The sequence below is a fragment of the Oncorhynchus masou genome, chromosome 9 (assembly GCF_036934945.1).
Source record: "Oncorhynchus masou masou isolate Uvic2021 chromosome 9, UVic_Omas_1.1, whole genome shotgun sequence".
In the NCBI taxonomy this organism is placed as follows: Eukaryota; Metazoa; Chordata; class Actinopteri; order Salmoniformes; family Salmonidae; genus Oncorhynchus; species Oncorhynchus masou.
Window position 1 is genome coordinate 70,688,592 of NC_088220.1, and position 21,858 is coordinate 70,710,449.

At 43.5% G+C, this 21,858-nt stretch overlaps 1 protein-coding gene across 7 annotated transcripts; it reads right to left on the reverse strand.

Moving 5' to 3' along the window:
- Positions 1-415: 415 nt before the first annotated feature.
- On the reverse strand, positions 416-20,389 carry LOC135546569 (vascular endothelial zinc finger 1-like). Of its 7 annotated transcripts, XM_064975111.1 has the most exons (9): positions 20,289-20,389; positions 17,611-17,670; positions 9,023-9,837; positions 7,957-8,052; positions 6,797-6,866; positions 6,186-6,351; positions 4,871-4,915; positions 4,383-4,451; positions 416-4,188 (listed from the first exon to the last, which is right to left on the reverse strand). In XM_064975111.1, exons 1-9 carry the CDS (start codon positions 20,319-20,321, stop codon positions 3,866-3,868), a joined length of 1,677 nt encoding a protein of 558 aa, XP_064831183.1. In that variant the 5' UTR covers positions 20,322-20,389; the 3' UTR covers positions 416-3,865. The 7 variants fall into 7 exon arrangements, with proteins under 7 accessions (XP_064831183.1, XP_064831184.1, XP_064831186.1 ...); XM_064975112.1 differs by lacking the exon at positions 17,611-17,670; XM_064975114.1 differs by lacking the exon at positions 7,957-8,052.
- Positions 20,390-21,858: the final 1,469 nt, after the last annotated feature.

The following is a 21,858-nucleotide window of genomic DNA, read 5'->3' on the forward strand; positions in this document are numbered from 1 at the left end:
TGCTGGATCCGCTTTGCCGAGCACCAACGATCATACCACGCTCAGTCACTTAGAATGACTAAAACAAGTGACCTAATGTTCAATCAAAACTGAATGTCTCAATGTCTGCCTGCTTTATATAGTAAACCACTCATCACCATGAACTCACTATCGGAGCGAGCCATTTTTGTGAACAAGTGGTGTACCTAATAAACTGTCCCGTGTGTGTAAAGTCCCCACTCCATCCTCTTCAGTCATGCATCTTTGCCTTCTAAATTACTTGGATCCACACTGACACGAACCTCATTCCCAGGCTAATGTGCACTGAACCAGATTACATTGACACAAACAGTAGGAGCTGAAGTCTGGACCGCAAAATTAAAAAACTAGAATACTGTGTGCAGTTCACACAAACAAAACAAACAAAGACACCCCATCCAAGTTTCCAAGTTTAATTGAAAAAAATTTAAATGAGTGAGAAGAAGAAAAAAAACACCCACACACAGCATGGTTTGGCACAATACACCCCAAATCCTCTCAATACGCAGTCAGAGGCACTTATCATTACACCATACTCCAATAGCACGCCAACTGTGAGCCAGGCAGTGTAGACACCGGGGGGGCGAGAGAAAGGAGATACCTTTTAGGAGGTGTTGGGTGAGCCAAATGTTAACTCTGTCCTCCCTACACTGAGTCTCAACATGGACAGTCCACAATCATGTTTTATAGTTCTTTTATTTAGACAACCCAAATAAAAGGCACATAAAAACATTGCGCATATGTTTACAATTATTCTCGACACACATATGTATAAAAAAAAAAAAAGTAGGAATGTTTACCTTTATGCTAATTAGAAAGCCTAGTCTTCGTATATACAAAATTACCATTGTTAATGTTCTAATACAAAAAGATTTATAAAAAGTTTTTTTTTCCTTGCATGTGTCTACCATAACTAACATGTCCTCTGAACTAAATGGTTTTGTACAAAGATATACATTCATCAGCCTTCACAGGGCTCCAAGAACGTCCAAATCATAAAGAAAATTGAGAAAGATCAGACCAACTTTTCTCTTCCAAAACTCAAAGTTAAGCCCAAAACCATCATTGCATTTAAAAACAAATGTAGTGTCATCGTAAACAAGTTAAAAGCATTTGGTTAAAAAGAAACTGATGGTGCATAAGAGTAATGGCCCTTTATTTAAAAAATTATTACAGAACATGTTTTCAAAATGTTTATAACGTTTAGAATGTTGCTTACAAAACACTTAATTGAATGTAAACCATACTCCCCGCCTCCAAAAATGACAACATATCAATTTGGTTGAGGGGGCTGTCTAGCTCTTAGCCATCTGAACGGTTAAGGCTTCCTTCACAAAACAAGTCCATCACCATAGACATTATGGCATCTGTGAGAGTAGAGGCAGCACCATTGAATTCTGAATTAGTACACTTTCTTCTTCTACTACTTCTATGAGTTGGCAAACAAACTAAAAGGGTGCATACTGCCACCTGGAGTGTGTTGTTAGAACAAGGTAGGCGATTTACTGCCACCTGCAGTTATGGAATGTTTCCTCATGAGTATAATTCATTGGTTGATCCCACCTGATGACCTGGATAGAATTATGTGATCATTCCTTAACCCTATAGGAAGTCCCATCCAGTTGACTTCTTCAAAAAGTCCTCAATGGCGCTGCCCATGCTAAAACAGGCTATTGGCCACTAGTGTTGTCTAAGTCTATGTCCATCACATCTAGAAGAGGAAGCAGAGGTGTGAAATAGTCTTGTTGTAAAGCAGTTCAGGCACACTAGTTACGGCCACTGCGGAAGGCCAAATGACAAACATACACGTACTTCAAAACTATTCTGTTTGTAGTGTTTTCTTTAAAAAAAAGTTGTCAAGTCTAATGACTATTTTTTTACTCAACCCAAACGTCCACATGCAACATCGATGGAAAGGGAATCCAATGCCAACAAGACCACAACTCCATACCAGTTTAGAGTAATTATCTTGGGGCACTGTGTTGGCATGCATGCAATACTAGCAAAGGCCTCATACATCTTGCCTTTCCCAAGACAGAGACACAGGGAAGGCGAGGCCACTGACGAGGGCAGAAGTCTCTGAACATCGTCCACCAGTTTGACATACAGCCTGATTTTGGGGCAATGGCTCACATCGGCGCTGTGCCGGCTACACGTGTTGCAAACAGTTCCTGCCAGTTGAGGGAGAAGCCTGTGTACTGAACATAGGCCTAGGCAGCGCCAGTAGGCACTGGGCTGGGGAAGGAAGCAGCCCTGTGACCCATAACCCATAATCTTTGACCATTCTAGAACACATGTAGTTGACACAGCCTCTCATCTCTGCTTCCATTCTCTTTCTGGGCACCTTGGGCCCCAGATGGCAGTTTTGGTTCTACAGTAATATAATAAAAAGGACCTAAGAAGACAGAAAAACCTCAAACTAACCTGGGAAGTAAACTATGCAAAAATAGTCCAATGGACGGTCGTATTGACATTGATAAAGTAATTGCAGCCCTGACCTGTGTTGAAGGATATCTACTTTTATTAAATTTTTTGAAAGGCAAAGACAAAATAATTGTGTTGTAATATTTAAAAAGAATGGGTATAAGGTCAACCAAGGTTGCGTGTTGACCTTAAATGGATCCTTTTACTCTCATCAAAAGACTGGGCTACTCTCAGTACGGTTCCTGAGTAGAAGTTCATACTTATAAGATCCTAAACCTGCAATAAAAAAAAACTAAAAAGAGGTGGGGATTAAATGGCCCTACCAGAACCTCTCCCAACATAACTATTTTCACTAAAAGTTTTAAAAGGTGAACTTTGGGACTGTTTTTTCAGCATAGTGTCTACTGCGCCACTAGGTGGCTCTGATAGCCTCTACATTAACAAGGCTCACAGCCAACACTACTAATTTTGATTCTTAATAATACTGCTGTTTTCAGGACATCAACTTGGGGATATGCTTTCAGTGCGAGACATTTCCTCCTTGTGTTCCTGTAACATTACCACTGTAATGTCCTCCGGCTACTTTATCAAGTCATCTAAAAATACACCTGACAACTATTCCAAAAACAAAACTAACAAAAACCATGTATAGGTTTACAGTAACCAGCAGTGAGAATGTGACCATTTTCCAGAGATGGCATCAGGACCTGGGAGAGCTCACCTTACGCAGTCAAAGGCATTGACCTAAGATTGAACTGTTGAGCCTTTGATATTTTTCTCTCCAGAAAAACAAAATCACCATCCTGCAAAATGGTAGCCTTTGTCCCTTTTGCTGTACTTAACTCCTTACAATGCATACAACTATTAAATACTGATTAGCAGGCTATAATAATAATAACAAAAGGAAAACTAATATAAAAACCATCTGCTCTGTAAGAGAGCATTTAAAAACATTAATACCAGCAATACGTTTGTTACAGTTTCATTCCAATGCCAAATTGGCAGGTATGTTCTGACGCAAGAGGCAAGGCATAACTCGTTGTTTGTTTACGTCAGGCTTCCACTTGGAGCATCATTCCAGAGCTCCATTCCTCCTTCCGAGACTTCACATGATTTCCAGGACTGTTCTCCTACCGGCAGTTAAAAGGTAATAAAATGCACCAGCATCTACAGGGGCTGGCCAGTCCACCTCTCATCATGCTGCAGTCACAGCTGCTCCCACTGCAGCCAGACGGACAGACAGGTACAGCGTCCAGCTAGCCCACCATACTACACCTCTGCTCTACTACAAGATCATCTATAGTACTCCTGGTAAGGAGGAAGGTCTGCTAAAGTAAGGGAGGAGGTGGTGGTTTGGGGGTAGAAGGAGAGAGGTGGGAGGGGTTGATAAAGAGATGCTAACCAGGGGCCAGGGAAGGGGTTACTACCAGGGAGGGGAGGAAGGCAGGACCTGGGAGAGAAAAGGCATGCTATCCATGGGCCGCATGGCGATGTTAAGCGGCCCGGTTATATTCATGGGCATCCCAGAGGTGATTGCCACAGGGTGGGCTATATTCATGGGCCCAGTGATGGTCACTGGGTGCTGCAGGTTGATTGGAGAGGTGATGTTGACCGTGCTGGTGGTGATGTTCATTTGGGCGGCGATGGTTACCGGGTTGCTGGCGTTGCCACGGTTCATCGCCGAGGTGATGGCGGCAGAGTTGGTGACGGGCGTCACTGAGCCGGAGTTGTGCACGTTGTTAGAGTCTGAGGAAAGATGAGGGAGGGAAGGAGCGAAAGAAAGATAGAATGAGCTGGATGATCGTTCATTACAAACCATTTAGGATAGCCCCAAGCTCCACAGGGTTAGAGGGGCCGAGGTTTGAGTCACTGCAACGGTCAACACACATTAAAATGATGAGACATTATAAAACAAAATGGTAGGATTCTTATGAACCTACCTTGAAAACGAGAGATGTCCATAAGGACTTGGAACGAGTTATTTAAGATCTCTCCTACCGTCAACTCACCTGAGGGGGCAATTCAAAAAGCAGGATCAATGTGCTAGCCAGCTAACTTTCAGCTAATATTCAGAAACACTTTATTTCATACTATAGTCAACTTGAAATGGTATGGTATAATTAACTCAATGCTTTAAACAACCCATATTCCACTTAAACATTCCGAGTTGTAATTTAAGGTTGATCAAAGTCGTTTGGCCAGCTAACTTATTGATCCTGCTTAATGAAATAAAACCCTGATACCTGAATAACCATAACACACAAGCATTTGCAACGACTTGGTTGTAAAACAACTAGAACTACACACGCTAGGCTAGAAGACAGATCTGTAGTGGAAAATGGGCCACTTCAATGCATAAATAAGTATACAGCTACAAATTTGGAGGGGTTGGGATCGGGGTGGGTTTCGGCTTTAGCTACTAGATTACCTTTTCGTAGCCCTGAGTGGTGGTTCCACTGCCAGTCACTTAGCCCTATTCAGAGATACAGACAGATAGGGGTTACATTGATTGACAGGACTGATTGGGACAGGGCATCACTTGGTTCTGCGTGCCAGAAGGGCATAGGGGGACACAAGTCATTGGGTTAGATACACGAAGGGCCAATCATTTGGCCTTCTACCAAGTACTAAAATGTTTAATGCACATTGTAGCTGGTGAGGACAGAAATAGATAGTTGTATAATGTATGCATAATCATTTTTTTAGGTAAAATGATTAGGTTCTGCTGAACAATAGATTTTGCCCGTGCCATTTTAGAGTGATCTTATTCTTCCAAACTGGACTTCAACACCCATAAGTCAGTGGAGGTTTGACAAACCAACAAGAGAGCAGATGTTATAAACCTCAATTTCAACAGCTGACAAAAGATACCCAGAGTCTGAAAACAGCATACAGACCCATCAACACTTAAGAGGATATTAAGTGTTTTCTTTGGTTGACTCGCATATCGCATTTGAATGACTTGTATTGCTGCACTAGTTCGCTATGAGCGTCAAATGAATTGAAAGTTCAAAGCCCTTTAAATTTAGACCGTCTCCAACCAGATTTCCTTCTACAGGCTATCCATTTCTGTCAGCAGAGATACTTGTCATCCCCACCACACATGTAAACAACTGGTAAACCAGACAGGGCTGTGGGTTGGCCCCAGCAAATTGACATTATCATGATATGAATCCCTGAATGAGTGGTAACACAGTCCTTATCAGTTGTGGACTGTTGTGTAGTACATTTGAATCTATAAGTCAATTTGTGGTGCTGCACTGAAGGATATGAATGTCCATGAAAATGGCTAATAGAAGGTAGGTCTATTCCTAATCATTCTTTATCCTGACCCAAATATATTGGAATCAAATACATACAGACATGGGTCACTCTCCACTCCATTTCATAATTCTGAAGAAACTCTCATATCAAAACAAGAGTTTTTACTGAACAAATTACGGTAGGTCCCCCTTTGTTTCATTCCATTTAAGAAACATTTAGCAACAGAATCGGCAGAATGAATACACCCCTGACGTCGTGCTTTGTGCCTGCCTATGTTGTACAGGACACCACAGAACAACAATGCATGGGGTGCTTTCAGCATAAAGATAGGGACAGAATTAATACCTAAATTATTTTTTAAGAAAACAAATATAAGATTTAATACCTAGGTCTGGAGCACCCCAGGCTAGGTGTGGCTGAGGGGAGAGTGGGAAGGATGGAGGGAGTGGAGGAGGAGAGTGGGAGGTTGCTTGGCGTACCTTTATTACAGGGGTTGTTGAAGCTGGCCTGGCCGTGGGTCTTGAGGTGGCTGGTAATGTAGGCAGCGCTCAGCATCTTGCCACAGATGTTGCAGGTCACCTTGCCCTCGTGTCGGATCATGTGGGAGCGCAGGCGGTCTTTGGTGGCGAAAGCAGAGGTGCAGGCCTGGGGTGGTATACAGGGACAATGACAGGGATATCAGATGAGATACAATCTGTATCAGGCTGTATCACAACCGGCCGTGATTGGGAGTCCCACAAGGCAGCGCACAATTGGCCCAGCATCAACCGGGTTTGGCGGTCATTGTAAATAAGAATTTGTTCTTAACTGACTTACCTAGTTAAATAAAGGTTAAATCAAAAAAAATATATAGATTTTTTTTTTTTAACTCACTCAATGAGTTTGTGTGTGTGTGTACACTGCAGACATGTCTGACATCTTGAAGACTCAGTAAAGACTACATATTTTACAATTGGGAGTTGGGCATATTTTACAATTGGGCGTAATAATCTCATCCTTAATCCAACAAACCAGGAGTGAATGTGCGGTACAGGAAAGTGACCATAAACAGGGAAGGGGGCATCCCGGAGGAGGATGCCTGGCTCCTTACCGTTACTTGGCATTTGAAGGGTCTCTCTGAGGAATGAACATGCTTCACATGACAGCTTAGATGGTCAGGCCTGCAGGAGAGGACACAGAAGAACACAGGCATTTTAAAACATGGTATAATAGCTAAAACACCAGTACAGTTTAATCAATAATGCCATACACTGACAATAGCTGGGGCTACTCTGTTGACACGTGATTCAATTAACAAAATGGGCCAACAAAGATTGCAAGTACATTACAAATTCTCGGTGAACCCACAGTTATACCATAATAGTTCAATTATGTTTAATTGAATAAATAAAACATCTACAGTAAATTTATGTTAGTCTCATGGTGTCCATATCGGACCCACGGGACACAAGCTATTAGAGCATCAATCCACTCCCAAATGAATAAATACTACACCCCTACCAAAGTAATAATTGATGTTCTTGCAACAAGACCAGATAATTATTCAGTTAAGCCACACCAAAAAATAACCAGAGGGATAGAATTTAGACATTTTTCAAAATCGAACTAGAACTCTATTCTACAACATCACAAAAAATAAAATAATCTGTTCTACAGTATACCCTGGAGAAGACAATTATCTGGCAACCACAGCCGTCCATCTGTTGTTCAGTTCTCCTCTGCCCTCACTAAGCCGCACTAGTGAAATGTAGCCATTGGACAAACGCAGCCAGAGAATTCCCCTCCAACAAAGGAGGAGAGTGTGGCTTAAAAATGTCTCTAAGGAGGCAGTTTCACACAAGCAGGCTTTTCGTGATGGCGAGCAGGAGTCCAATCCAATCCCATCTCCTCAGGAGTGCAGTGGAGCTCAAAAGCTCATATCTCCCCTCACACACACACAACACTCCTTCGTTAAAGAAGAGGGGAATAGCCCCTTTCAGGACTTCCAAGCGTGAAAATGAACATGCACCTCTAGCCGCATAAGAGTAAGATTTGTTACTTTGCGCCAAGTCACTATGATACAATATACTTCACTTCGCAAGTTGCTAATAATTTAGCTCAAGAACTTCACCGTTCACTGACAACTTAATGATGTCTGAAAGGGTTAGGTTGGGGGGAATAACAAAATACTCTCCAATATTGGAAAGAACAAAAGGGGAGGAGCTAAATCAATGATTAGAAATCAGACCAGTCAGTGAGTCAGAACACTACCATTGGCCTTGGGAGCTGCAGGAGTTACACTGGAGACCCATCTCTTCTGGTGCCGTCTGGCCCCTGCAGCATTCTCCCTGTCCCCTGCCGATATCCCTGAGAGGGGGGGACACGAGGGACTACTATGTGACGCACGCAAAGCTCCAGATACTGTTTATATACATGGTGGGGCACTGCTTGCATGTCATGAGCCAGTAATTATGGTCTGAACAGAAGCTGCGTGGGGCATCAGTAATCATGGCCGAGCTTCATAAAAGCTACACACAAACAAGAGGTGGTCCAGAACAACAATTAAGGACATTGTCTCATAGGGTTACCATATAAATAGGCATTGTGGTATGTGATTTTAGGCATTCAAATTATACTCCACCTTGTTCTTTGATTGAGGAATTTAATTCAAAGTGGAAATTTTACATAACACCTTTTGGCTATGTGCATTAAAGCATCATAGTGGAAATACTAGTACTAGTATGCAAAGCAATGTTCCTAAATTCCTATTGATTGAGACTGATTAACCAGTCCAATTCAATTACATTCCAACACACAAGGATTTCCAAAATTCATCACACCTTTAAATTATTAGGCTACTGACCACTGAATATCAATTTCAAGTGGAATGTTTTTACCCAACCGAGCCCGCCATTGACTTGAATCATCCTCATATTAATCTAGGGCTACATATGACATTGTTTTATGAGGCTGCACCTGTTGGATACGATATGCCCTCTTGTAGTCCTTTATGCCTGTCAGTTAGGCTTCTTCTTCTACAACATAGTCGTATCCTGTACATAAATGTATCCGATTCTGAATTAAGATGACTTTTGAAAAGTTGTGATATGGCCCTCTTGCTTTTTCCCCACAATTAGGAAATATATTTGGGGCCCATTAAAATGGAAGCAGTGAAAAAGAGATAACGATAAGAAATATGTGAAATTCCAAAGAACCTTACACAAACTCTTTGTCAGAATGCATTATTGACAATTACAGTTCAACATGTACTATGGACAATAACATTTTTTTAAGTGGACTAAAGGAAAACTTGAATAAGTTGAACTGCGCCACGCACCTGGAGAAGCCCTTCCCACAGACAGAGCAGATGTAAGGTTTGTGAACGCCCCCGTCGTGTGAGCGCACATGGTAGGTCATGCGGTCCTTTCTCTTGAAGCGCTGCTGGCAGATGGGGCACTCAAAGGGCTTCTCGTCTGAGTGGGACAGCTTGTGACGGTTCAGGTGGTAGACGTCACGGAAGGCCTTGCCACACATCTCACAGCCGTGATTCTTCTTCACTGGCTTGGCAGGCTTCTTGGGCTGGCTCTGCTGCTGATGATGATGGTGCTGCTGTTGATGCTGGTGCTGCTGCTGGGGCACCATGGTGGGAGACATGATGCTGGAGCCCGTGGAGGCTGAGGTTGTGGCCGTGGTGAGGATGCCAGCGATGGTGGAGATGTAAGAGGGCTGCCCGCCGCTGTTCTCGCGCTGTGGCACTGTGGAGATCATGGGCACCATGGTGGGTGCCGTCTGTGTCTTCTTGGGACGAGACACCATCTTGACGCCCGTATGGCAGGACTCGTGCCGTCTGAGATGGTAGCTGTCCCGGAAGGCCTTGTTGCAGTAGCCGCAGATGAAAGGCGTTTTGGACTTGGGCTCTTTCTTCACCACTACAACGGGACCACCGCCGCCGCCTCCTCCTCCTCCTCCTCCCCCTGTCCCACTGGCCACATTGTCCTTGAGGAGCTCTGCGACGCTGACTGGAGGCTTCTGGTCCAAGAGGATGGGCATCACAGGTTTCTGGTCCACAGGTTCTGGTCCTCCTGACTGGAGGAGAGGCAGCAAGCTGTTCTGGGCCACCTGGTGCTGGTGATGCAGGGCTTCATTGGCCTGCTGGAAGGACAACACAAAGACAGCCATGTAGAAGCACATCAGTACACAGTCTACAGTCTACAGTGTCAGTCACACCGTCAAAGCTACTACAGCTGCATGTAGCAGAGAGAGAGAGAAAGTGAGAGACCTGTTTCTGACTGCTCCAGAGAGTTGAAACGGACTGCCTTGTCAGCAGAACTACCCCTGTTTCCAAGATAAGGATGACAGTAAAACAGAACTTCTCATTTTTAAAAGAATTGAGCAGAGAATGACAATTTGATTCACTTTTCTTATTTGAAGAGTCCATTTGGTTGTCAGCTTCCATTTACAGATGTTGATGAATTTAACGAACTTAGCTATACTACTCAAACGCTTTTCTGGTGATATCTAAGGGTAGCCTTGTGGGTGACGTTGAGGTTTGAGGTTCAAAAAGAGGTTGCTCAATTTATGCCATTATTCATTTAAGTAGGCATGTCAGTTAAGAACAAATTATTATTTACAATTGACTGCCTACACCGGCCAAGCCCCCGGCGACGCTGGGCCAATTGTGCGCCGCCCTATGGGACTCCCAATCACAGCCAGGTGTGATACAGCCTGGAATCAAACCACGGTGTCTGTAGTGACGCCTCTCGCACTGAGATGCAGTGCCTTAGACAGCGGCGCCACTCGGGAGCCCCCCCAAAAATAACAATTATTCCAAGTCTTCCCCTGTGCCATTCAGGCAGCTAAGTTACTCCTACTACAACCCCAGCTCTGTCAGCATGAATGCTGCGTTCTAAGAGGAAGGACAGGCTTTAAAAAGAGGGACATCCATTAATTTACCAGAAATAGAAAGGGAGCCATTTCCAGCCAGGGCATCCGAGCCTCTCAGAAAAAACACAAGCGCAGCCCTGATGAATGTGGTGTGAGAAGAGGGTTAGGAGGGGAGAAGAGGGTTAGGAGGGGAGAAGAGGGTTAGGAGGCAGCTGTTCAAGGTGCACACAGGAGAGGATTTAAACTCTGAGATTTGAGCTCAGTGGGTGATGTAGTCAGTTATGTCGTGCCAGAATGACATGAACAATATACAGTACACCAATATATACCTGACCAACTACACACATACAATGAATCGACAGGTTTGTTTCACTTTGTAGATTTACGCCTCTTGACCTTTTCGCCAAATCTCGAGTTGTATTTTTTTTTAACTATGAAGACTAAATCTAGAATTGTACACCCAAAATATTCAACTCAAGATCTGCTCAAACGAATCCATCAAAGATATACATGTAACCTTAGTGCTGCTTTTGATACCATCGATCACATTCTTTTGGAGAGATTGGAAACCCAAATTGGTCTACATGGACAAGTTCAGGCCTGGTTCAGATCTAATCTGTCGGAAAGATATCAGTTTGTCTCTGTGGATGGTTTGTCCTCTGACAAATCAACTGTAAATGTCGGTGTTCCTCAAGGTTCCGTTTTAAGACCACTATTGTTTTCACTATATATTTTACCTCTTGGTAATGTCATTTGGAAACATAATGTTAACATTCGCTGCTATGAGGATGACACACAGCTGTACATTTCAATGAAACATGGTGAAGCCCCAAAATTGCCCTCGCTAGAAGCCTGTGTTTCAGACATAAGGAAGTGGATGGCTGCAAACGTTCTACTTTAAACAAAACAGAGATGCTTGTTCTAGGTCCCAAGAAACAATGAGATCTTCTGTTGAATCTGACAATTAATCTTGATGGTTGTACAGTCGTCTCAAATAAAACTGTGAAGGACCTCAGCGTTACTCTGTACCCTGATCTCTTTTTTGACGAACATATCAAGGCTATTTCAAGGACAGCTTTTTTCCATCTACGTAACATTGCAAAAATCAGAAACTTTGTCCAAAAACGATGTAGAAAAATTAATCCATGCTTTTGTTACTTCTAGGTTAGACTACCAAAATTGGTCTACATGGACAAGATCTGGCCTGGTTTAGATCTTATCTGTCGGAAAGATATCATTTTGTCTCTGTGAATGGTTTGTCCGCTCTACTTTCCGGCTCCCCGGATAAAGCACTAAATAAACTTCAGCTTGTGCTAAACACGGCTGCTAGAAATTTGACCATATTAGTCCAGTGCTAGCCTCTCTACACTGGCTTCATGTTAAAGCAAGGGCTGATTTCAAGGTTTTACTGCTAACCTACAAAGCATTACATGGGCTGGCTCCTACCTATCTCTGATTTGGTCCTACCGTACATACCTACACGCACAAGACGCAGGCTTCCTTACTGTCCCTAGAATTTCTAAGCAAATAGCTGGAGGCAGGGCTTTCTCCTATAGAGCTCCATTTTTATGGAATGGCCTGCCTACCCATGAGAGAGACGCAGACTCGGTCTCAACCTTTAAGTCTTAATTGAAGACTCGTCTCTTCAGTCGGTCATATTAGTTGAACGGAAGGTGAAGGTGAACGGGAAGGCTCTGGAGCAACGAGCCGCCCTTGCAGTCTCCCCTCTCTCCACTGAGATTCTCTGCCTCTAACCCTATTACAGGGGCAGAGTCACTGGCTTACTGGTGCTCTTCCATGCTGTCCCTAGGAGGGGTGCGTCACTTGAGTGGGTTGAGTCACTGACGTGATCTTCCTGTCTGGGTTAATTTACTCTCGCTCTCTCTCAGGACTACCTGGCATGAAGACTCCTTGCGTCCCCAGTCCACCGGACGGGCGTGCTACCTGTCCCAGACCTGCTGTTTTCAACTCTCTAGAGACAGCAGGAGAGGAAGAGATACTCTCAATGATCGGCTATGAAAAGCCAACTGACATTTACTCCTGAGATGCTGACTTGTTGCACCCACGACAACTACTGTGATTATTACCATTTGACCATGTTGGCCATGTTCTGTTATAATCTCCACCCGGCACAGCCAGAAGAGGACTGGCCACCCCGCATGGCCTGGTTGTCTACACACACACCTCCCTGCCACTCAATAATCTAAATATGTTGCATGTAAGGTGATCTTTTTCTCCTCCTCTACTGGTACAGCATCTAGAACGGGACAACCTGTGTGTTAGCAAACTATACCTAATAAAAAACATTAGCTGGAGCACCCCCAGAGAAAATTAAATAATGTAGTGCTGACGGACAGAAAACAAACTAAAAGAGAGAAAAACAGTCACGCGCACACACACTCCCAGGAATTTATTGGGTAAAATACCAATGTTTCAGAATCACGGTGGGTCATTTGATTAGATGTTCAGTAGTCTTATGGCTTGTGGGTAGAAGCTGTTACGAATCCTCTTGGACCTAGACAAGGCGCTCCAGTACCGCTTGCCGTGCGGTAGCAGAGAGAACAGTCTATGGACTAGGGTGGCTGGAGTCTTTGACAATGTTTAGGCCCTTCCTGATACCGCCTAGTATAGATGTCCTGGATGGCAGGAAGCTTGGCCCCAGTGATGTACTGGGCCGTACACACTACCCTCTGTAGGGCCTTGCTCGGCCTCCAACCTCAGTTGCCATACCAGGCAGTAATGCAACCAGTCAGAATTCTCTCGATGGTACAGCTGTAGAACCTTTTGAGTATCTGGGGACCCATGCCAAATCTTTTGGCAAACGTACAACCGCTGGATTTGGTTTTGTCATGCCCTCTTCGACTGTCTTGGTGTGCTTGGACCATGTTGGCTGTTGGTGATATGGACACCAAGGAACTTAAAGCTCTCAACCTGCTCTACTATAGCCCTGTCGATGAGAATGGGGGTGTGCTCAGTCATCCTTTTCCTGTATTCCACAATTATCTCCTTAGTCTTGACCATGTTGAGGGAGAGGTTGTTGTCCTGGCATCTGACCTCCTCCCTATAAGCTGTCTTGTCGTTGATCAAGTCTACTACTGTTGTGTTATCAGCAAACTTAATGATGGTGTTGGAGTCGTGCCTGGCCGTGCAGTCATGAGTGAACAGGGAGTACAGGAGGGGACAGAGCATTCACCCCTGAGGGGCCCCCGTGTTCAGGATCTGAGTGGCTGAGGTGTAGTTACCAACCCTTACCACCTGGGGGAGGCCCATCAGGAAGTCCAGGATCCAGTTGCTGAGGGAGATATTTAGTCCCAGGGTCCCTACCTTAGTAATGAGCTTGGATGTCACTATGGTGTTGAACACTGAGCTGTAGTCAATGAATAGCATTCTCACATTGGTATTCCTTTTGTTCAGGTGGGAAAGGCAGTGTGGAGTGCAATGAAGATTGCATCATCTGTGGATCTGTTGAAGCGGTATGCAAATTGGAGTGGGTCTAGTGTTCTAGTGGTTACCTTAGTGTTCTTGGGCACAGGGACTATTGTGGTCTGCTTGAAACATGTTTGTATTACAGACTCAGACAGGGACAGGTTGAAAATGTCAGTGAAGACACTTGCCAGTTGGTCAGCGCATGCTCGGAGTACATGTCCTGGTAATCCGTCTGGCCCTGCGGCCTTGTGTATGTTGACCTGTTTAAAGGTCTTGCTCACATTGGCCACGGAGAGCGTGATCATACAGTTATCCAGAACAGCTAATGCTCTCATGCATGTTTCAGTGTTACTTGCCTTGAAGCAAACATAGAAGTAGTTTAGGTTGTCTGGTAGGCTCGTGTCACTGGACAGCTCTCAGCTGTGCTTCACTTTGTAGTCTGTAATAGTTTGCAATCCCTGCCACATCCGACGAGCATCAGAGCCGGTGTAGTATGATTCTAAACGATTAGAGCTTAGTCCTGTATTGATGCTTTGCCCGTTTGATGGTTCGTCAAAGGGCATAGTGGGATTTTTTTATAAGCTTCTGGGTTAGAGTCCTGCTTCTTGAAAGCGGCAGATCTACACTTTAGCTCAGTGTGGATGTCGCCTGTCATCCATGGCTTCTGGTTGGGGTATGTACGTACAGTCACTGTGGGGACGACATTGTCGATGCACTTATTGATGAAGCCAGTGACTGATGTGGTGTACTCCTCAATACCATCGGAAGAATCCTGGAACATGTTCCAGTCTGTGACAGCAAAACAGTCCTGTAGCTTAGCATCCGCTTCATCTGATCACTTTTTTATTGACCAAGTCACTGGTGCTTTCTGCTCTAATTTTTTCTTGTAAGCAGGAGTCAGGAGGGTATAATTATGGTCAGATTTGCCAAATGGAGGGCAAGGGAAAGCTTTGTATGCATCTCTGTGTGGAGTAAAGGTGATCTAGAGTTCTTTCCCCCTGGTTGCACATTTAACGTGCTGAAATTATCGAATGACGGGGATGAGGGCCTGTTCGGGTGTCTGGAGTAAATCCCTCTCGTCTGGCTCATTAAAGAGAAATTCTTATTCAAGTTTAAGGTAATAGCTGTTCTGATTTCTAGAAGCTCTTTTCGGTCTTAAGACACAGTAGCAGCAACATTATGTAGAAAATAAGTTACACATTTTATTTTTAAATAAATAGCATAGTTGGTTAAGAGCCCATAAAACAGCAGAAATCCCCTCTGGCGCCATCTTTTATTTGATTTGGGGGGTGTAAACACTTTCCAGAATGATTTCTTTGACCAATTGGACAAGTTCAGGTAGTTTCTCATCTACTTCAACATTTCCTCCAATGTTATGCCTCCTGGACACGGTATCCATCTACAATGACGAACAGACCCTTTACTATCCAGTGCCGATTTGAATGGCAGTAACAGAACCTACCAATGCTAATTGTTTGAAATGAAACTTGTGTTGTGTCTCAGTTTGTGTTGTATAAGCAGCATGTTAGATCTGCTATAAATATCCCTTTTGGAGCAATTTCACACCACCTTTATGTGGTGCTGTGGGTGCAGGCTGGTTGAGGCGTCAAACTCTCAAACTAATTACACCCCCACAAATCACATTCATCCCACTGGCTTATGTAACCTACAACAACCATACGTAAATAAAACATTATTTGGGCCTCCCGGGTGGCGCAGTGGCCCAGTGTGCCACCAGAGACTCTGGGTTCGCCCAGGCTCTGTCGCAGCCGGCCGCGACCGGGAGGTCCGTGAGGCGACGCACAATTGACCTAGCGTCGTCCGGGTTAGGGAGGGTTTGGCCGGTAGGGATATCCTTGTCTCATCGTGCACTAGCGACTCCTGTGGCGGGCCGGGCGCAGTGAACGCTAACCAAGGTCGCCAGGTGCACTGTGTGTCCTCCGACACATTGGTGCGGCTGGCTTCCAGGTTGGATACGCACTGTGTTAAGAAGCAGTGCGGCTTGGTTGGGTTGTGTTTCGGAGGGCGCATGGCTTTCGACCTTCGTCTCTCCCGAGCCCGCACGGGAGTTGTAGAGATGAGACAAGATAGTAGCTACTAACAATTGGATACCATCAAAATTGGGGAGAAAAGTGGGTAAAATTCACACACACAAAAAAAAAACATTACAACATTTAAATGTTTCCTTTAACAAATACTAACTCAGGAAATGTTTCAATAATCACCTACTAATACCATTACACTACCCAAAATGTTGCTGTCTATTGTTTTGTAGTGGTTGAAAAATATATAGCAGTGTAATGAAAACTGACAAGATAGCAAAACAATGACCCAACACTGGTAGCTAATAGAGCAGTGTACAGAGGACATCTGCAGCTGCTGGCATTGTCCAATTGGTCACGGCAGCCCCCAAAGAATGGGTGGGGTGGGGTGGGGGGGGGGGGGGGGTCGGGGGGTTTATGAATATTTTTGGTTGGTGCGTGAATAGAGTTTCACATTGTACCCAGCAACCTTACAACGGGCAAACCAAAGACACCACAATTGAAACGACCTTGTTATTTTCCGTAATCACCATAGGGCAGGGTTAAAGAGCTGACCCCTGGGCTTTCAGGTTCAGCCAAGCATCCCAATACGGTCAAGGGATGGGGTCTGGGCTGGGGGAGTCGGGAAAAATCCCAAATTGTGTTCCTTTTTCTTTATGCTCTTTTGTGGAGCCGTAGAAGACACAAATCCAAGCAGTGATGCACTTACGACCCTCAGGGGGGCCTTTGTGACACCAGTCCTGCCTGATTTGGGGATTCTGTTCAGCTGGCGGCCGCTGCAGACTGCTTAGTGAGGCAGCCGTGCTTTGGGGAATGGGAGAAAAACAGGGTTAAGTCACAGGGTGTCGAGTCCCCTTTTTGTCCTCCGTCCGCACTGAAGTTGGATCCAGACTGGAATTCTTACCATCATTAGCATTTCTTCTAGCTGTGTGTGTGTGTGTGTGTGTGTGTGTGTGTGTGTGTGTGTGTGTGTGTGTGTGTGTGTGTGTGTGTGTGAGACAGCAAGGCTCTCAGACGCATAGGGAGCTGAAGCCCGCTGTGCTTTCACGCTGCTCTGATGATTTTGATACAAATCCGCTCTGAAGGCTGAGGTCATTCCCAGATAAATAGTGCTGAAACGGAGTGGGGGTGTGGAAAACAACAAAAACATACAGAACATGGAAAAGCAGCCTGTTCTGTTAATTCAGTCAGAGATGTGGGGCGGGGCTTTACAATGGAGAAGTATCTCATTGACCACAATGCTAATCTGTTTAGATATCAGACAAGGCCCCCAAGAACACAGCTTGCCATTTGCTCAGATAAGTGCCCAATTTATTTTATGATCCCAGAAACAGTAATAGTTCAAATATATTGGTATTGCTTGTGTTCTCACAAAACTTGATAAACATACTCGGGCACCAACCTGCATGAGGGAAGCAACAAGATCTGAGTGTTACCCCTGAAACCAGGACTAAGACCTTGACTACATACTTTGTTCTACCTATGTTTTGAGGGCTTGGTTGGGGTCGTGTCATGTGCAGAAAAAAAATGTTGACAGGTTACAGGGATTTTACTGTGGAGGATATGAACTTACTCTGATCCCTGTGTAGTAGTCCCTACGTGGATTCCCTGGAACCATGGGACCTACAGAAGACTAATACAAAAGAAAAGGAAAATACTGGGTTTGTTAATAAAATGTTAACATTAACAGTAAAACAAAACCCTATTACGTATTGTCTTAGGGGAATCCTAAAACGTAGGTTTGTCCTAAAATCGTGAGAAAAGAAATTAGTCATCTCCATCTGATTCAGGAGGATTACGAGAACACTATTATTGAGAACTGCATAGCTTGCCAACCCCCCCCCCGCACCAAGCATAACTTCCGACCCTTACAGAACAGTAACAAGTGACGCACAGCCTCATTAGATGCTTTATCAAATCCAGTGAATCAAATGGAACCTCCAAATAACAACTACTTAGTTTCCATTTTCCTCCACTGCTCCATCACACCAGCTTCAGGTATTTGTGCCTTGTTAGCCACAAAATAAAACCATTATCAAGGGTCCTCGGCTCACGCCAATTAACTGGCAGCAGCTGCACCTCTCCAGCGCTGAGGGAACAGAACTAGGCCTACCACTACGGCTGCAATATGATTAGGCGGAGTAGGGAAGGGAAAAAAAACAAGTGGCAAGTGGCTTGAGGACATACATTTTCAACACTGGTGTTCACATTTGACCTGGGATTGGGACACTACGCAGTAGGCCATTTGAGATGTTGTGAATAAGGGTCTTCAAAAAGGTCCAATTCATCTAATAATTTAACTGACACTGCATTTTGTAATGCATCTTAGGTTGCCAGATAGATTGGACAGGAAAATGTATATACATGTCCACTTCGAGAAATAGCCTGTTCCCCTTAAACTAACGATCCACATTCCAGGAAAATAAACATAAAAAGAGGATGTTTCAAATGTCTAGGCATACATATTCTGGATTCTTAAAATGCAATTCCACCCAGGTGTGATGGAAAGAGAGCCATTTTCAAGATCTAGCTGACACACGTGACTTAATTCCCAATGTTTATGTAATGTCTACAATCTATGAATTTAGTGTACCTGGCAAGTTGACTGCATTCATGTTTTCTTCCTCCAAAGGCACTTTATGCTGTTTTACCCCCTTCATATGTATATGAGTGGCAGGTAACCTAGTGGTTAGAGCGTTGAGCCAGTAACCAAAAGGTTGCTGGATCGAATTCCCAAGCTGACAAGGTAAAGATCTGTCCTTCTGCCCCTGAATAAGGCAGTTAACGCACTGTTTCCCGGTAGGCCATCACTGTAAATTAGAATGCGTTCTTAACTGACTTGCCTAATTAAATAAAAAATAATCTACTGTATTCTAGTCAGGGCTCCTCCTATATAACTATTGCTGTACACATTTTCTACTCATATACTGTCCATACACACACCATCATATACATAACTCCTCCTGATATTTCTTAATTCCATTCTTTTAATTTAGGAGTATTTGTGTATAATTGTTAGGTACTGTTGGAGCTAGAAACACAAGCATTTCGCTGCACCTGCAATAACCTCTGCAAAATATGTGTACACGTTTTTATCAGATGTTTAACATATTGTTACATGCACACATTAGTAAATACTACAATTCCTCTGCATGGACATAGTGCAACAAGAGGATAGGTTTTTACATGGACAACTTTTTACCTACTGCCAGAGGTTAGGAAAAGCATATTTGCAACTGATGCAAGTTGTGCATTGCTAAAAATGCTGTAACCATGTCCAGAAATTCTGAATATGTATAGATTGGATGGGTATAAGTACTTAATAAAATGGTAAATACTATCCCTATTCCTGGATTTGCAATTTAAACCGCACCAAAGGCAGACAACTAAGGACATGAATATCCTCCGCGAGCTGCCTAATAGAAATCTCAGACATATGGAAGACGGGTTACAAATTATCAGTAGTGCAAGAATTAGCTAGCATCTTGGCTGCAGATTACTGCATAGTTTGAATTCTTTCTCCAACCCGCGGTTACATATTTTGGGACGAGGAAAAGGGGGGAAATTTTAGAATCGGAAGTGCGGGGTATTCCCTCCTCGTGCCCGGCACGTATACAAGTGCGATTTGCTGAAAGTAGAACATCATTCAAATCCTATCAAAATGTGTAAACAAAATCACTGACTGCAAAAAAAAAAAAAGCTTTCATGCCACATTTACTCGCTAGCTAGCATGGCTCGCCGCTGGAGGTGGATTGTTCTCGTTCTTTGAGGCTAGCTTCAACTAGCTGGCTAGCATCCTAACTAACAAACGCGCGGCCATGATCACTTGCTTAGTTTTTATATTTAACTAAATGGGGCCCATTCCAATGTATCCGGTATTTATAATAAACATGCATTAGCGGATTTTGATTAAAGTATGCATTAACACCAACAATTTATAAGAACTGGGGGGGCACCCAGATGCCCTCCCCCCCTCCCTCTCTCTCTCTCTCTCTCTGTCTCTCGCGTCATCCATATACCTCACAGCTGGAAGTCTGGGATTGATGTAGTGAGCTAGCGAGCTAACGTTAGCTCTTTCAGCGGATTGCTCATAGGCTAGCCAATATTAGCTAACTAGCTAACGCTACCATTGTTTTGCTTGAATAGTTTTACTAGAAATCCACGTTTAAAATCACCATTAGCAACGGTGCATTAGACATCTAGTAACATTTAGATGTAGTTAATCAAATTTACCACTCTGATGACACTTACCTGGAATAAAAATGTACTCCAGCTCGGTTCCATTGCAACACTTAAAATCTGCAGGAAACCTAGACGGAATCTACAACAAAGCAGCTAAACATGGCAGCTGCTACAACTTCCTGTAACCCTCCGGGCTGAACCATTTCTAGTCGACGTTTATGGGACGTTAGAGATTTCTCAGAAATGAATATGATGTAAATTGGCTTGTATTAAAATATTGTGACTGTAAAATGTGTTTCTAATACTATGTATTGGGAAACGATTGAATGGTATATGATGTGGCGCGATGTGGCGCGTATAAATACACACAAAATATGATCGACATGGAACGTGTTCCCCCATTTGTCGTGCTTAACTAGTCCATTGGAGCGCCTTCCAGAGCATAAAAGTACATTTTCAATATGCCATCGTCAAATATGGTTACTGATTGTGCCTGTATTTATCATTACATTATGTTACAACACAAACACTAGGGGAAAAGCAACATGTTGTTTCTATACAGTTTAGTTACTATTTGTCAACCCCTTGAAATCAAATTTTAAGAAATCCTTTCAAGATTTGCTTGGATTGCAAAATATTGACCTCCAGACACAAATGCTTGCATAACACAATTAGGATGCAACATATGCATAACATTAATTAATATACAAATGTGCTCAGAACCTACCTTCATCGTCCATTATCTGATAACCACCATGGCCTTGCTCTAATACTGTAATACTGTAATGATGAATCATTTACATAGATAGACGCATATAATAATCACTTAACCACAGCAGTCACATCAACTTAAATCAGTGAAACAATAAAACGTAGATTTTTTTTCCAGATTGCATTTGGTTATGTTGCTCTCGGGGAAAAAAAAGAGAATTGGGAAGATTCCAACCCTAAACAGGAATGTCGTAAAACGTAAATGTATCACTTCCCACTGAATATACAACTAGAAATCAATGCACACACTCAATAGTTCACAGAAAACCCAAACAGATTTCCACACACAGTGATTGACACCCATTCAAATCAATGATTTGGTCATGCAGCCCAGGGTTTGGCCATCCAACTCAAATATTGCAAGTCAGACACAATCAAATTTGTGGACATACAATTGAGAAGTTCAAACGATTAAAGGCCCAGTGCAGTCAAAAACATGATTTGCCTATGTTTTATATATATATGTCCAGGCTATGTCTGAGGAGGCAGGTAGCCTAGTGGTTACATTGTTGGACTAGTAACCAAAAGGTTGCAAGATCAAATCCCCAAGCTGACAAGGAAAAAACAAACAGTTAACCCACTGTTCCAAGGCTGTCATTGAAAATAAGAATTTATTCTTAGCTGGCTTGCCTAGTTAAATACATGTGTTTGCAATAATGCTGTGAAATTATGTTATTGCCCTTTCAGTGTAAGAGCTGGCTGAAAAGACCGCCTGAAATTTCATCCTGTTTGGTTGGGATAGAGTTTTGGCCTGCGTGGTAACATCACCCGGCGCTTAATTAGTTAACAGACCAATAACAAAGATAGTTCCAAACCTCTGCCAACAACAGCTAATTTACCCCAGACAGTCCAAGCAAAATGTTTGCTT